This window comes from Schistocerca piceifrons, chromosome X, assembly GCF_021461385.2.
Source record: "Schistocerca piceifrons isolate TAMUIC-IGC-003096 chromosome X, iqSchPice1.1, whole genome shotgun sequence".
Taxonomy (NCBI): domain Eukaryota; kingdom Metazoa; phylum Arthropoda; class Insecta; order Orthoptera; family Acrididae; genus Schistocerca; species Schistocerca piceifrons.
Window position 1 is genome coordinate 239,537,174 of NC_060149.1, and position 15,759 is coordinate 239,552,932.

Genomic DNA, 15,759 nt, shown 5'->3' on the forward strand with positions numbered 1-15,759 from the left:
GTGAAAGCAAAGAAAACATTCAAGGATGTTTATGATTGGGCTTTATGCAGTAAACTAATGCTGGACTAAAGAGTATGTACTCCTACATAAAGAGGGTTGGTTGGTTGGTTTGGGGAAGAAGACCAGACAGCGTGGTCATCGGTCTCATTGCATTAAGGAAGGATTGGGAAGGAAGTCGGCCGTGCCCTTTCAGAGTAACCATCCCGGCATGTGCCTGGAGTGATTTAGGGAAATCACGGAAAACCTAAATCAGGATGGCCGGACGCGGGATTGAACCGTCGTCCTCCCGAATGCGAGTCCAGTCATAAAGAGGGGAAATAACTCTGCTACATTAAGCATAGATGATAAATCTACATATTGTATAACAAATACGAAGTGTTTAGGGGTGAATATAGATATTCAATTAATGTGGAATGAACGCACAAAGTTACTGGCAAAAAGAATCTCATCAGCAGGGTATGATCCTTTCAATGATTTCTTTATTAATCACTGAAACAATATACACTGCAGGGATTTCATCATTCAAAACATTGGAAAATTAACAGCTTAAAATTAATCTATTATATAGTAGCCATCAATGCCTTTTCATTTAATCTAATTACATTTGTTTTTTAACCTTGGTTAATTATTATTATTATTATTATTATAAATAATACAGTACTACTTAAATAAGGTAACCTGTTTCAAATCTGGTAGCCTACTCCATTACGACACACAAACTTTTATTTTGTAAATAATCTTTTAGTCCTGTTTGGAAAGAGCAAATAGTTTCTATGTCTTTTATATGTTGTGGTACTTTACTACATAATTTGATTCCAATGCACAATAAACTCTGCTGAGCTTTAACTTTATTTTTTTCTGTTCCAGATGCAAATTATAACTGTTTCTAGTTTTATAATCATGTACTAAACAATTTTTAACATAGTAGTCAATATTTTTTTTTTTACATAACACTAAAATATATTGACAAGAAAAAATTAATATTTGCAGCATTTTAAAAAGTTTGAGGCAATGATCCATGCTTCCACTCATGGTCATTATACATAATGCTCTTTTCTGCAGTCTGAATAGAGCTTTAATATTATTTCTGTTCACTCCCTAAAATGTTATGGCATAACTAATAACAGAATGAATATAAGCAAAATGAACTGATTCGATGCATAAAACATCACATACTGATGTAAAAATTAGCAGGCAACAGCATCTGTAGAGGTTCCGTTGATAAGTATTTTTACATGCTCTTCCCACTTTAACTGACAGTCAACACGCATTTCCAAAAATTTTGTGCTTTCCACACACAGTATAAATTCACTATTTATTTTCAGGTAATTAAAATCTGTTTTTTTTTTTTTTAATGTATGGGTTGATATTGCTTGTTTTCTTTGTATTAAGTGTGACTTCATTGTTTATTGCCCACTTACAGACACTACTAAAAGTTTCATCAGCTTTCTCTCTTAGTGCTTCTTGCAACTTGTTGGTAATCAGTATGTTAGAGTCATCTCCAAACAATATTGTTTGCCCACACTTGATACTTTGTCATAAATCATTAATGAACATAAGGTACAGTACTGGACCTAGCACACTATCCTGTGGTAAGCCTATATTTATATATTTAGAGTCAAGAGTATTTTCTTCAATATATTTACAGCTACTTGATAAATGTGTAACCTCAGTTAACTGTACTCTATTTTATTGATATGACTGAAACCATTTTTTTCACCAGCCCCCTTATTCCCAATTCATCTAGTTTAATTAACAGTATTTTGTGGTTGACTGTGTCAAATACTTTAGTTAGACTGAGGACTATACATGGTATATAGTTCACTGTACCCAATGCTTCTACAACATGTTTTGAGAGATGCACAATTGTTAATTCGGTACAGTTTTCTGGTGAGAAACCAAACTGGTCATTGGAAAGGAGGTTGTATTTATTTAAATAGTTAATAAATCTATCTTTCACAATAGTGTTTATTATTTTTGCAAAGCATGAGAGTAGTGAAAGTGGCCTCCAATAGTAGATATCTTCCATGTCACTTTCTGAAGAGAGGCAGTAATTTAGCATACTTTAAGTAGTTAGGAAAGCAACCCTATTTGAACAAATGTTTTATAATGTCAACTAACTGTGATGTTAGGCTCCCTGTACAGTCCTTAAGACAAGCTGGAACAGCATACAAACCTGCTGAAATTTTATTTTTCAGTTTGTTAACTGGAGGTGCCGACAGATGTGAATATTTCAAACTATCATTTTAATAAGTCAAGGTTTCAAAATACTAATACGAATTCTGTACAGAAGAATGAAAAAACTTATAGAACCCGACCTCAAGGAACATCAGTTTGGATTCCGGAGAAAGTAGGAACATGCGAGGCAATATTGACCCTACCACTTCTCATAGAAGATACATTAAGGAAACACAAATCTGTGTTTGCAGCATTAGTAGACTTAGAAAAAGCTTTTGACAACATTGACTTGAATACTCTCTTTGAAATTCTGAAGATAACATGGGCACAAAACAGGGAGCAAAGGCTATTTACAACTTGTGCAGAAACCAGATGGCAGTTATAAGAGTAAGGGGACATGAAAGGAAAGCAGTGGTTGGGAAGGGAGTGATGTACTACAGAAGAATGTTGAAGATTAGATGGATAGATCATTTAACTAATGATGAAGTACTGAATGGAATTGGGGGAGACAAGAAATCTGTCGCACAACTTAACCAAAAGAAGGGATCAGTTGATAGAACACATTCTGATACATCAAGGGATCACCATATTGGTATTTGAGGGGGGGGGGGAGGGGGGGGGAGAGAGAGAGAGAGAGAGAGAGAGAGAGAGAGAGAGAGAGAGAGAGAGAGAGGGAGAGAGGGAGAGAGGGAGAGAGAGGGAGAGAGGGAGAGAGGGAGAGAGGGAGAGAGGGAGAGAGGGAGAGTGAGTGTGTGTGTGTGTGTGTGTGTGTGTGTGTGTGGGGGGGGGGGGGGGGGGGGGGGGGAGCAAAAATAAATTCCTAGAGATGAATACAGTAAGCAGATTCATAAGGATGTAGAGTGCACCAATTATTCCGAGATAAAGATGCTTGCACAAGATAGAGTACCATTTAGTGCTGTATCAAACCAGCCTTTGGACTGACAACCACAACAACTGCTCTATAGACTTACTATTTTGTTGTGGGCAGTAATAGCTTTGAATGCAGTAAACTTTTTGACATAAGGGGGCTGTTTGAAATTTTTCTTGTAATTTTGTTCCTCTGCAGCTGAAGTAGTTATTTATATAGTTTGCAAAGGTTTTGGAGCTATTAGGGTCCCTTGTCTTGGATCTGTAGGTTTGTTTTATTCATCTTTCTGGTACCTGTGTCCTCCTTTACAATATTCCACATGCTTTGTTTTTGTTTTCAGCTAAGAGTATTTGGAATTATGAGCCCTCTTTGCTGTAAGCAGAACTTTCATGTTTGTTTCCCTATCCTGTTTATAAAAGCGTGAGAAATCTGTATTAGATTGGCTGTTTTTTATGGACGTGAGGTACTTCAGTGTTTGGCGTGATTTTTTTTTTTTTTTTTTTTTTGCCCTTTGTTGTCCATATGTTTTGTTCCACTGATGCTAATGGATTTTAGCAAAAGTCTCTTTGAATTTTAGTTTGAACAGTGTCGTGAAATTTTTGAATTTTTCATTTGCATCTACCTCTGTGTATACTACTCCCATGTTTGATTTGCTATTTGTTTGAAAAAGTCATACCTTTTTGGTTTAGAAAATATTCATTTATAAATATGGATTTTCAATGTTTCTGCTGTGGCCACTTCCATATTTACAGTTTGACTTGAAGTGGTCAGATAACCCTAGCTCTCATTCACCCACACTACAGTTTTCTTTGTCTAAATTTGTTAAAACATGATCAATAACTGTTATTGATTGGTCTGTTCTTCTTGTTGCTAACCATTGACACTAAATTGAAACTGACTGATGCTTAAGAATAAATTACAGGTAGTATCAGGATTCAGTGTATTTATATTTAGGTCTCCATATGTGAGGATCTTGTCCTTTGGAGTAGATATCATATCCAGACCCTATTTAGTTTAAACAAAAATATATTTCTCTCTCTGTTAGGAGATTTGTACACACATACAATAGTCAATTTTCTACACTTATATTGGTCCCTTAATTTATTGCTGACAACTCAAAATGCTTCTCTTCACTGACTGCGCATGTGATCACTCTTGAATTGTCCGCCCCCAGTAGCTGAGTGGTCAGTGCGACAGACTGTCAATCTTAAGGAGCCCGGCTTTGATTCCCGGCTGGGTCTGAGATTTTCTTCGCTCAGGGACTGGGTGTTGTGCTGTCTTAATCATAATCATTTCATCCCCATCGATGTGCAAGTCACCGAAGTGGTGTCAAATCGAAAGACTTGCACCTGGCGAACGGTCTACCCAACAGGAGGTCCTAGTCCCACGACATTTACATTTACTCTTTAATTAAACGGACACTTCTGTTTTACATAAGTACAACTACCTCCATACTTCTTAGATGTTCTGCTGTATGCACATGCTAAATCTTAAGACTTTAAGATTACATGATTGATTTCTGATTCTTTGCACCAATGTTCTGTGATAAGAACAACACCCATGTCTAAACCCTCTAGCTCAAACTCTGACTGTTGCACTTTGTTGGGCACTGAATATTGTGATGACAATTGTTAATTTATCACTACTACATTTAATATTTTTGTCATCTCTGTTTTTTTTGTCATTGTGAATGAGTTTAAGTACTTTGTCATTTCAATTTCATTCATGTATTTCCTTCTCACAAGACATTTTTGAATTAACACTCTCTTCAGTTTCCATTTTTTAAATTATTTTCAATATGTTCATGAGCATTTTGCCAAACATCATTATGGCTAGTCGAAGTACATGCCACCCCTTCTCAGACATCTGTCACTTAGAAATTTCTTCGGGTGAAGGAATTGAAGTTCTATCATCAGTTTGTAACAGTCATTGTCTTGTGGCAACATTCCTATATACATTCAATTCTTGGCCATGGGACTTTTTACTAGAGATTGAAGGTACAAGATGGACACGACTTTTAAACTTGCAAAAAAGGGACTAAAAAAGACCTATGATGTGCAACAGTAATGTCTTATCATTCTCCTGAGCTCAACATCCCACTTACCATAGGAAGATGCCGACTCAGTTTTTCAGGTAGCCTGTTGGGAGGACACGAAGACATGCATTGGACTTAGCTGCATGTTCATGGGCCCAGAGTAAGCTTTCTAAATAGACTGGAGTTAATAGAACGGACATAGCAGCATGCCCAAGGTCCAGCAGTCATTAGTGGATGTTCTTACTGCACAGTAAAATTATGTTTTGTTTTATGTTATATGGAGCAAATTGTGCATAAATTAAAGGACATTGTACAATAGAAACCAAACAAATTAGGCAATGTACCTGTTAAGACACTGACCTCATATTACGGTGGATGGAGTTTGCTCTGTCTGGCCATCTCAATTTAGGTTTCCGCAAATCATTTCAGGCAAATGCTGGGATGGTTCCTTCAACAGGGTCACTGGCAATTAAATATCCTCGTCTCATAGAAGCATACTTACATACTATTTGTGTGTGTTTATTTTGATCTATTTATTTTCATTGTATAACAACAAATCCTATATCATTGTGAGATGATCCCTAGGCGAATAAATAATCCAAATCACATATACACTCAATAACCATGACATTTTCAGAAGTTAAATGACAGTCTGTCAACAACCTTATACAAGTACACGTTATTTCAAGACACAGTTTCACCTTCAGGGAATCAGGTGGCAACTGTTAACTTTCTGAAAGTCCAGAAATCCAAGTTTCATTATAAGTATTATTTAAATATATGTATTATGTTATGGAACATTTATGCAAAAATCATGCTTGTCTATATAGAAGTGACAAGCTACATGTGAAGAGAGGAGATTTTGAAATATGCACCTTTCAGGCAGTTGGACCGAAATCTTATGTTCATACATAATTATCAATTAATGAATGAACCCAAGAATTGTGGCAGAAACTGTGAACTGTCATACAGATTTCCACGTAATTTTAAAACTCTACTTATTGTCTGTTAGAAATTTTACTCAGTTGGGGAAGAGTGAACAATTTTTTTATTTGCATAATTGAGATCTTTGGTTACACTACAATTTACGGAGATCACCTTTTTTCCATGTCTCTATGAATGTCACTGTTTTTAAACTGAGAGCTGCTATTAATAACATTAGAGAGGAGTAACTACACTACAATAAAATGAGAAAATCCAATTCAGAAAATTGTTAAACTGTGCCTAACAAGGGTTAAATGACCCCCCTCCCTTACACACACACACACACACACACACACACACACACACACACACACACACTCTCTCTCTCTCTCTCTCTCTCTCTCTCTCTCTCTCTCTCCCCCCCCCCCCCCACCCAACCAACAACTCATACCACCTCTAAGAACAAACCAATTGCTCCTGAAGCTAGGAGTGTTGCACCTGATTTTTGTTTCTACCAGCAATGCTGAATATGTGCCGCCTCAAAGTAAATATGTTGTAAGGCTGTTGTCAGTAGGCCTATGCATAAACTGTCTATAAGACACTTCTAGCTGCTGCGTATTTTCTGCAATGAACATTCCATGTAAGCATTGAGATGCACAACATAATTATTCCACCAATAAAACAACTGATACACTTAGGCTACATAGACCTATAATGTATAACCTCACTAAAGACCTTACAAACATTTCAGTTTGAAATTATATACTGTTAATATGGTAACAGTAACAATAATGTCCTTTATGTGCAGTAGACATTACTAAACTTTTAAGTAATAAAGTATGGCACACAAAAAATTGTGTAAATTAAAATGACGTACAAATGTTTCTCTCATGAAACTGAATGGAAGCCCTAACTGCAATGCGCTCATGTCACTTTCCTTTCCTGGCACACACCATGCTAAAGGTTTTTACATAATAAATCTTTCAAAGTTTTATTTGCTGAAATTTCTGGAAACGCACACCTTATGTGAATACTCAATATGCTGCCCTTAACAAGTACTATGTAGCTTTTATACAATTGGCACTTAACAATGTAACAGCTATGCTGAATGTGAGATATGATAACGTGTGACACATGATACTTTAAGTCTTCAGTCACCTGTGGCTTGTTCTTCTTATAACTCAGAGCTGTGTTTAACTAGTTAACGACTCAACAATAGCTCGTAGGTATGAAATAAGTGACACCAAATATAGTTTCCGTATTCTAATTGCTCTCCTGCGTAACAACGGGACGATTCAGTTAGCATACGGATAACAGGAATAGTTATGAAGCTCAGCTGAAGCAGACCCGCATTTCAGTAATCAAACGTCATGCATCTTCCCTTAGTAAAACACGTAAAACGTCTTGCTAATACGGAAATATTAGGCTGGTCTGCTATAATCCAAGTTAAGAAATGATTAGATACGTACAATATCATCATTAAATATGTAGCAGGTGTACATCCAGTTTTTCACTCTACGCTGATGTCACAGAATTAACATATCAAACCGATGATCCAAGGATAAAGGTGTCACTTGGCATAAATTGCTCACTGACGAGATTCCCACATCTGTGTGCCCTATACCACCTACATTTTTCGACGTTCTGTTATCTGCTAAACTTTTGTAGCAAATTACGTAAAATAATCAAGCACATCTAAACTGCGGAAAATTACTGTATGCCAGCTTTAGATAGTAATTAAAGTAATTACAAGAACTGTCGTGAGCTTACCATATGACAGCTTTCATGACATTATAAGCAGCAGGACTTACTACAGCTATTTCATCTTTCGTAGGTGTTGGGTACAAACATGCACACGCAAAATGTGATCACATATCTATTTTTAAATACTTTCTTTATTTTTCTTAAACGTCACAAACAAATCATGCTCCACTAACTCAAAATTTTACACCTAATCTGCATTATTAGTGAAGTCCGTATTCTTGTTAGTCACTGATTATTTGACAGTCAAATCATGTCTTTGCAGCAGCGATGTTACGAGTGTAATGTGAGACACTTATTGCGTAAATTTCCCGTCGAGGGTGACTGTATGCCAGATATTGCAAAGCAGAGTTTCTTTTTTGCTCAGTAACTTTATTAAGTCCCTCAAAAATATATAAGAACAATATTACAGATTCGGATCTTTATACAGAGGGTAGTATTAAACACAAACTCAATACCTGAAATAATTTGGTTTCAATAATTGCCAGAACAGCACTGATAATTGCCACTAGAAGTTACAGAAGAGTAAATTGGCATCATCGAAACTATTTTGTTAAAAAAAGATATTTCCGTTATTAGTAACCGAAATCGGAATATACAGTTCCTTGACTTGCCATATATCTCATCTCAAGTATGAGAATATACATATCACACATAAATGAAATACACTGTATAAAATAGGACACATTCAATCATGTTACGAAAGTCGCCAGTGAAATAAAATTTTATGTTAGACATGTTTTAATAACGCTCTGTCACTTCTTCAACTACTAGTGTGACAAGATCAAATATTACGACATCTCCTATAAACGTTCATAAATTACAAACCAATGGTCTTAGTGTACATTATCTATTCCGTGTCACTACAACCTCTAGTTACCATTGGGTATTTCTGCCTTTTACACTGTCAAATTTTCACACATCTCTAACTTTTTCTGCTATTATTATTATACTTACTCATCTTCAAATCGTTGTGAATAGTGGTATCCACCTAACCACTTAATTAAGTAGTTTACAGGTTGGAACTTTCTACAGAAATATTTGCATCTAAAACAAATATAAATATCATAAACATTTTAATCAAATTATGTATATCTACGTACATTCAGAGTCATATGATGAAGTCTTTTAGTTACCTCAAAAGATGCACTGAAAATTGTTTTTGCTGGAATTTATGAAATGAAGCCTTTCTGTATACTTCTCCAGCTAAATAATTTCTTTACCATGTTTCATAATTATCAAATTTGCTGACAAATGCTAAAAATTCCCTACCCTTCCATAATATCCATAATGCCCCTCAGGACAAATCCGACTGTTGTCCTTATTTCTGTTTCATTAAGTTAAATAATTGTTTTGTTACGCCAAATCACATTTATACTTCTGCTATTCTTGTACAGTTTTTTTGTTGTAAATCGGTTTATTCGAGTCCTTTCATGAAACGGGCTGTTCTTACTTGTAGTAACGCTGATTGTGATGTTAGCAAGTGGTATGGCAACGGTTTTGTAAACATAAAACATACTATTAGTTTATTCATGTTTAGCTCAAAGGGCCAATCCGCAGTGTTTACGTAGGAGAGGAAGAACTTCTTAGCTGAGATCACTACAAAAAATTTCACTGTAGATAACCAGTTTCGGTAAAACTAAGTTACAATCTTTAGATCTGTAATAAAATTACAAGAAGTGCTACAAATTTTTATATAAATAATGGAACATTAGCCCATATAAGAACCAAATGACAACATACCATCATAAAGGTTATTACAAGCATCTCATATCAGCTACACACTAAACCATTCCATTGAATTTACACGTACATGAAACGTGAAATGAGAGATGCATTGGCATGTCAGAATTAAAATTACTATGTGCGCCACAATTCGCCAAAACATTGGTACTTGCAGTTTTGTAATGATATAATCCAAGTATCGTAAACATTATGTTTAGGGTTCTTTAGCAGTATTCTGTCATGAAGAAGTCATTAACAATATTTTATAAGATTAGAGATTAGATTAGATTAGTACTTGTTCCATAGATCATGAATACAACACTTCATAACGATGTGGAACGTGCCAGGTAAATAAAAGGTGCCTGTACAAGATATTACATTTTACAAAATATTACATGACACTTAATATTTTTAATTTTTTTGGGGTAGGGAGTGGGGAAATTACCCACTTACTATATCCAAAAATTCATCTAATGAGTAGAATAAACGCTTCAGAATAATTTATATGTGTATATTTGGAATCATGGTTATTTTTAAATTGCATATTTGACTTTTACTGATGGAATCTATGTACTGCAGCGACACCTGATGTGCTTGTGGTCAGTTCGTCTCATGCATTGCTTATTGACAGCTAATCTTGTGTAACCCTGTTAGGCATGACGTGTTATATCATGGGAACGACGTTTTCGCGAACTGTTGTGCACACAGTAATCTTAATTTTTAAGTACCAACGCATATCTCGTTTCACGTACCTGGAATTTCAATGGAAGAATTTTGTGTGTAGCTGGCATAAGACGTTTGTAATAAGTGTATTTTTATTTTTTCATATGTGGTGAGAATATCCACCAGTAATATCATTTTAATTTGTCCTTTAATTCTCATTAAGCACATTTCTTGCATAAATGTATTTGCTTTTAAGTGTAAAACAGTAATGCCCGCCACTTTAATGTCATATATACACTGATAAAAGTAAAGGAAACGGTCAAAGCACAATTTTTATGTGGTTTGAACCATGGTTAAGTAGAAGATACTATTTTTCTTTGGAAAGATTTGTAGTCTTAAATGCCTCAGATATGCAATTTAAATTGCACATAAGACATTCTGTATCATATTGTTCAAATATCTATAAAAATTTCATCAGTTACCATTTTGATGAAATTTGGTTTGCATTGCATGACAAGCCTAAAGTTTGGTATGTTGGTATATCATTGTCAACATAATTCTTTAATGGCAACATTTGATACATCCACAATTATATTCAAGGAGAATGATTTTGAAATATAATCAGTAGTGTGGCCATGTAGATAAAACAAATCTATACTCGGTAGCTTCTCAGCTGATTTTCATTATTCCACACTTCACAAACCAGTGAAGTGTATGACAGAGGTTAAGCCCTCTGTACTGATAATTAGATTTTTCCCCACTCCATTTACGTATGAAGTGCCTCTTTAAAAAACCTCCAAGAGTGTTGTAAAAATTTGCAGATATGTATTGGTATATACAATAGAATGAAGAATTACCCAGCTTTTGATATGTATTTCATCAGTCAGAAATGGAGAGGCTAAGGAGGTAATTGATCTTGCTCCTCATATCCAAAATATGAAAAAAACCATCAGTACAGCAGTCAATTAAAAAAATATGTTTTATGTGTTTTGAATTCAAGAATAATAGGGTTCTAAACATTCACTCAAGAACTGTCTATTGTCTCCGTTCCAAGTCTCAACATTAAAGACACAAGACCACTCCTGCAAAGTGTATATCAGTCACTGCTCAATCCCTCATGTTGATGTGTTGGTAATATTCCAGTCACAGTATTTCTTCTTTCCGAGGTGTCAGGCTTCATGATTGACTCATACAGTGTTTCCCATTTCCTTTTGGTCGACACAAACCTTTTTTGAGGCTCAAATTGAGAAATGTTACTTGATGAAAGGGCAGGTAATTTAGTTGATGTAGATTGCATAGCTTGAAGAGAGGGCATCAGAGAGGACAGACATTTGCTGATGACTTCACATGCCTCTTCAGATGTGGCTTCATTCAAACATATATTAAACTGTTGCAAAAGTTTTCTCGCTTGTGTTCCAGGCTTTTAAAGTGTTTCGATGTGACAGGGTTTTGCAGTGCCTTTATTATGATGTTCTGATTATCGCCACTACCTGGCTCACAGACAATCAAGTCAGTGTCCGAGGACTCAGGTTCACTGCAAACTTTTTCAGCTGTAAATGTGCAAACTAAATGAATATGTTTGCACATGTTGAATTTGATAGCTGAATCAACAAAACTACAGATGCATTCATGAATGCAAGCTTTGCAGTCAGAGCAACGTAGCTCACATTTGCATAGACTGTTTTGCAATTTTTTTTTACAATATATGTCTCCTCATTGTTTGCTGATACTACTTACCACTCTCTATCTCCACAAATAACACTTCCAGGTTTCAAATGCTCTGATGATAGATGCCGTTGCCAATGGTTGATAATTTGATCGTCAGTTTTCTTTTGTCCATATGAATCAACCTATCACCCAACTTGTCTTGCAAGTAGTGCATAAGTGCATGGATGGCCACATCCAGTCGCTTTGGCTTCTTTCCCTTCAAATATATGTGTTTGATCACACCGTGCATTCTTTCTAAATGCATGTTGGTGTTCGGAGTGTTGTGCTGTCGGTAATAATATGCCCAGTTCATAGATGTGGCATTGTAGGTTTTTTCAAAATACATCCCACATTCCGAAAGGTCCGGTTCTGTTTTCATGTAGTGTATAGCCTCTTCTAAAATTCTCTGAAAACTTTCTCGGCTGTCGTATTCCATTAATGTTCTAATTAGCTTACACACTTGCTCTTGATTTTCGTGTCCCTTTACCGTACACAGTTTATCCTCTCCACGCTCTGTCAACATGCCATGAACAGAAAAATCTGTGCTTGGGTGGAGTCATTATTTTGCACCACGCATTGAAAAATACATGTGCCATGTCAGACATCAACACATTTGTGTGTACTGGGACTTGCAGTGTGTTTCTTATGACACTTAAAAAGCTTCCATAACTAGAAGATCTCCTCTATTAGAAAATATCAACGAATATGGAAATCCCTGCCATAATTCATCTAACACCAATAAAGTTGTCAATTCGAACCCATAGTCATTTAAACCATGGGTGCTGTCCATACAAGCACAATTACCTCCAAATTTCACCAACATATCTTTTTCAGCTTTGTTCATTATTATTAAAACGAAATATTCATTTCGCAGATTGTATTCTTGTGATGCAACACCTTGTGGTTTGTAGTACTGGACAACAGATCCTGTTTCCTGCATCTCCCTCACCCACAATTCCATACCAGTACAATCGTTTTTATGTCTTATAGCCTCAGACTTCAGGTTATAACTTTGTGCTACATTGTGGATTTCTTTTCTTGACAGCAAGTTATGACACTGCGAACCACTACCTTGAATCGGGTATATAAGGGAGTTGAGAATGCGATCAAATAGAATTTTCATAGCAATTTTCTTTGCTATTTCCTCTCTTTCAAATTTCGAAAGCCTCAACCGGCCCATCTCCTGCTGATGACCGGCATGTGTGCTTCAAAAGATAACTTTCACTTGGCCTGATTGATAAAGTGTCACATCCATTCTAGATGAGCAGTGACCACCAATTTTATTACTGCCCATTAGTTTTAACTGACGCTCATTGCTTCCATGGGGTTTGCAATTTCCATCACCATGGCACTTAAGATATAACTTACTGCTTCCATCAACACTTTTATTACATTGTTCTCGTGCATGTACAAATTCGTTCACAGTATCTTTTTCTAATTAACGTTTCCATTCACAAAATTTACTTTGATTACAAAATTCAAGATTTTTCTTCGCGGATAACTAGATTATGGAGCAATGAATAACGTTGAAGCATTTCGTTTCTATTTGAGCTGCCAAACTCACATAAAGCACACAGTACTATATTTTTGCATTCTGTTTTATGTACAACATTATCATGACACTTTAGAGAATCTGCTCTAGGAGTGGAATACCTGCACAAAACACATGTAAATTTTTCACTAACAGCAGCCGGGTGCTTGCAGCGGACGTGGCGATATAAGTTTCTATTGTTGCAATTGTATTGCTCCATATTTCTAAGGAGAACCAGACCAAAAAAAAACAATACCAACAACAATAAGAACAACACAGTAACAACAACAAAAACAAGCGAGGTAACGAACAGTACACACAAGACTCAGACGAAAGTAACAGGGACTGTAAAGTGTAAACTGTCAACCTTTTACCGTCTGCCACCAGAAGCACTACGAATGCAGCAGACCCGAAGTCAACCGAACCGAAGTTAGCGGAGTTCACCCGAATGGCTCCACAATTTGCAGTCCCCGGACGTAATTGCAAAAGAGGACGGCTGTTCACATGCAACTGTCGTGAGCACCTATGGAAAAGCGGACAAATGACAGTAAAACAACGAGTAGGTGACAAGGTGTTGGGCGTCTATGTCGTATCACAGAACGGGAGCGCTGGGAGGCTATCCCGCTCTCTAAAGCAGGATAGGCTGCGATCTGTAGTATATCGGATGACAGAGTACAGTGTTTGGTGCAGGCACAAATGTTTCATAATGCGCCATTCAGCACACATTGTTGATCATGGGGCTCTGCAGTAGACAACCTTTTGGATTGCCATGCTGACCCAACAACATTGTCAGTTATCACTGCAATGGGCATGGGATTATCGAGATTGGACACTTGATCAACAGAAACGTGTTGCCAGGTCAGATGAATCACAAATGTTGTCATGCACTGCAACACTGACACAGGCTGGTGGGGGCATTGTTACCCCAAGGTCCGGTATCACCTAGACTATATGGACTCCCGAAGGTTCACAAAGAGGGGGTACCATTACGCCCCATTGCCAGCAACATCAGGGCACCTACATATTTGTTGGCCAAATACCTGATGGGAATATTAAGTCCTTATGTGGGTGCCCTCATCACATCCGTAATTCCGTGGATTTTGTTAAACGCCTTGATAGCTTCAGGTTGGATGAGTCAGATATCATGGTGAGTTTTGACGTCATTTCCTTGTTTACAAGGGTACCCCTGCGAGAGCCCTAGAATTGATTAGTCAGAAGTTTGACGAGAAGACCACTGAACTTTTTAGGCATGTCTTGACTTCCACATATTTTCTTTTTAATGGAGAATACTACGAACAAACGGAGGGAGTCGCCATGGGTAGCCCACTCTCACCGATGGTAGCGAATTTGTACATGGAGAACTTCGAGGAGGAAGCCCTGTCGTCATCCGTATGGAAACCTACTTGCTTTTTCCGTTACGTGGACGACACGTTCGTCATCTGGCCACATGGTATGGATAAACTCCTTGACTTCCTTACACATCTAAACTCCATACACCCCAACGTCAAATTCACTATGGAGACTGAAATGGAGGGTAAATTACCTTTCCTTGACGTCTTGGTCAAGAGAAGGGCTGACGGCACCCTAGGTCATGGGGTGTCTCGGAAGACAACGCACACTGATCTGTATTTGCACGCAGACAGCTGCCACCACCCTTCACAGAGGAATGGGGTACTTAAAACTCTAGTACATAGGGCGCACACTGTCTCTGACACAGAGAGTCTACCCCAGGAATTGGAACATCTGAGAACTGTATTTCGAAAAAATGGGTACTCAGAGTGGCAGATTCAACGTGCTCTCCGCCCAACCACTGCAGCACAACCTGTTGAGATGGATGAAGTCACAAGGGAGGAGGTAGGCACTGCATTTATTCCATACACAGGCGCACTCTCGGGGAAAATCGCCCGCATTCTGAAGAAACACCGGGTCGGAACTGTGTTTTGTCCTCCAAATAAAACTCGTGCACTGGTGGGGAGCGCCAAAGATGACCTCGGTTTGAGGAAGGCCAGCGTGTACCAGATTCCGTGTCATTGAGGCAAGTCCTATATTGGTCAGACGATGTGTACCGTCGAGGATCGATGCCGTGAACACCAGAGGCACACTCGACTGATGTATCCGAGCAAGTCGGCGGTCGCTGAACATTGTTTGTCGGAAAATCACGCCATGGAGTATGACCGCACGAGGATTCTGGTACAGACGTTGAGATACTGGGACAGCGTTGTTAGAGAGGCCATCGAAATTCGCACCAATGACGACCTCATAAACCGTGATTGTGGCTATAATCTTAGCAAGGCTTGGGAACCAGCGATTGGGTTAATCAAGAGTAAATCGAGAAAACGTATAGTTGTGACGACCACGGCGGATAGA

General features: G+C 37.4%; 1 protein-coding gene across 4 annotated transcripts in view; it reads right to left on the bottom strand.

The window, feature by feature from the left end:
* Positions 1 to 15,759, bottom strand: part of LOC124722019 (beta-1,3-galactosyltransferase 1-like) — a 120,171-nt gene that overhangs the window by 59,491 nt on the left and 44,921 nt on the right. The window contains exon 1 of one of the 4 annotated variants that reach the window (XM_047247196.1): positions 7,776 to 7,994. The exons of 2 other annotated variants lie outside the window; for them this stretch is intronic. In XM_047247196.1, the coding sequence (XP_047103152.1) occupies positions 7,776 to 7,778 (3 nt within the window). In that variant the 5' untranslated portion in view covers positions 7,779 to 7,994. Of the gene's footprint in view, positions 1 to 7,474; positions 7,611 to 7,775; positions 7,995 to 15,759 lie in introns of those variants that run through there. One more of the 4 variants, XM_047247194.1, reaches the window with a different exon arrangement.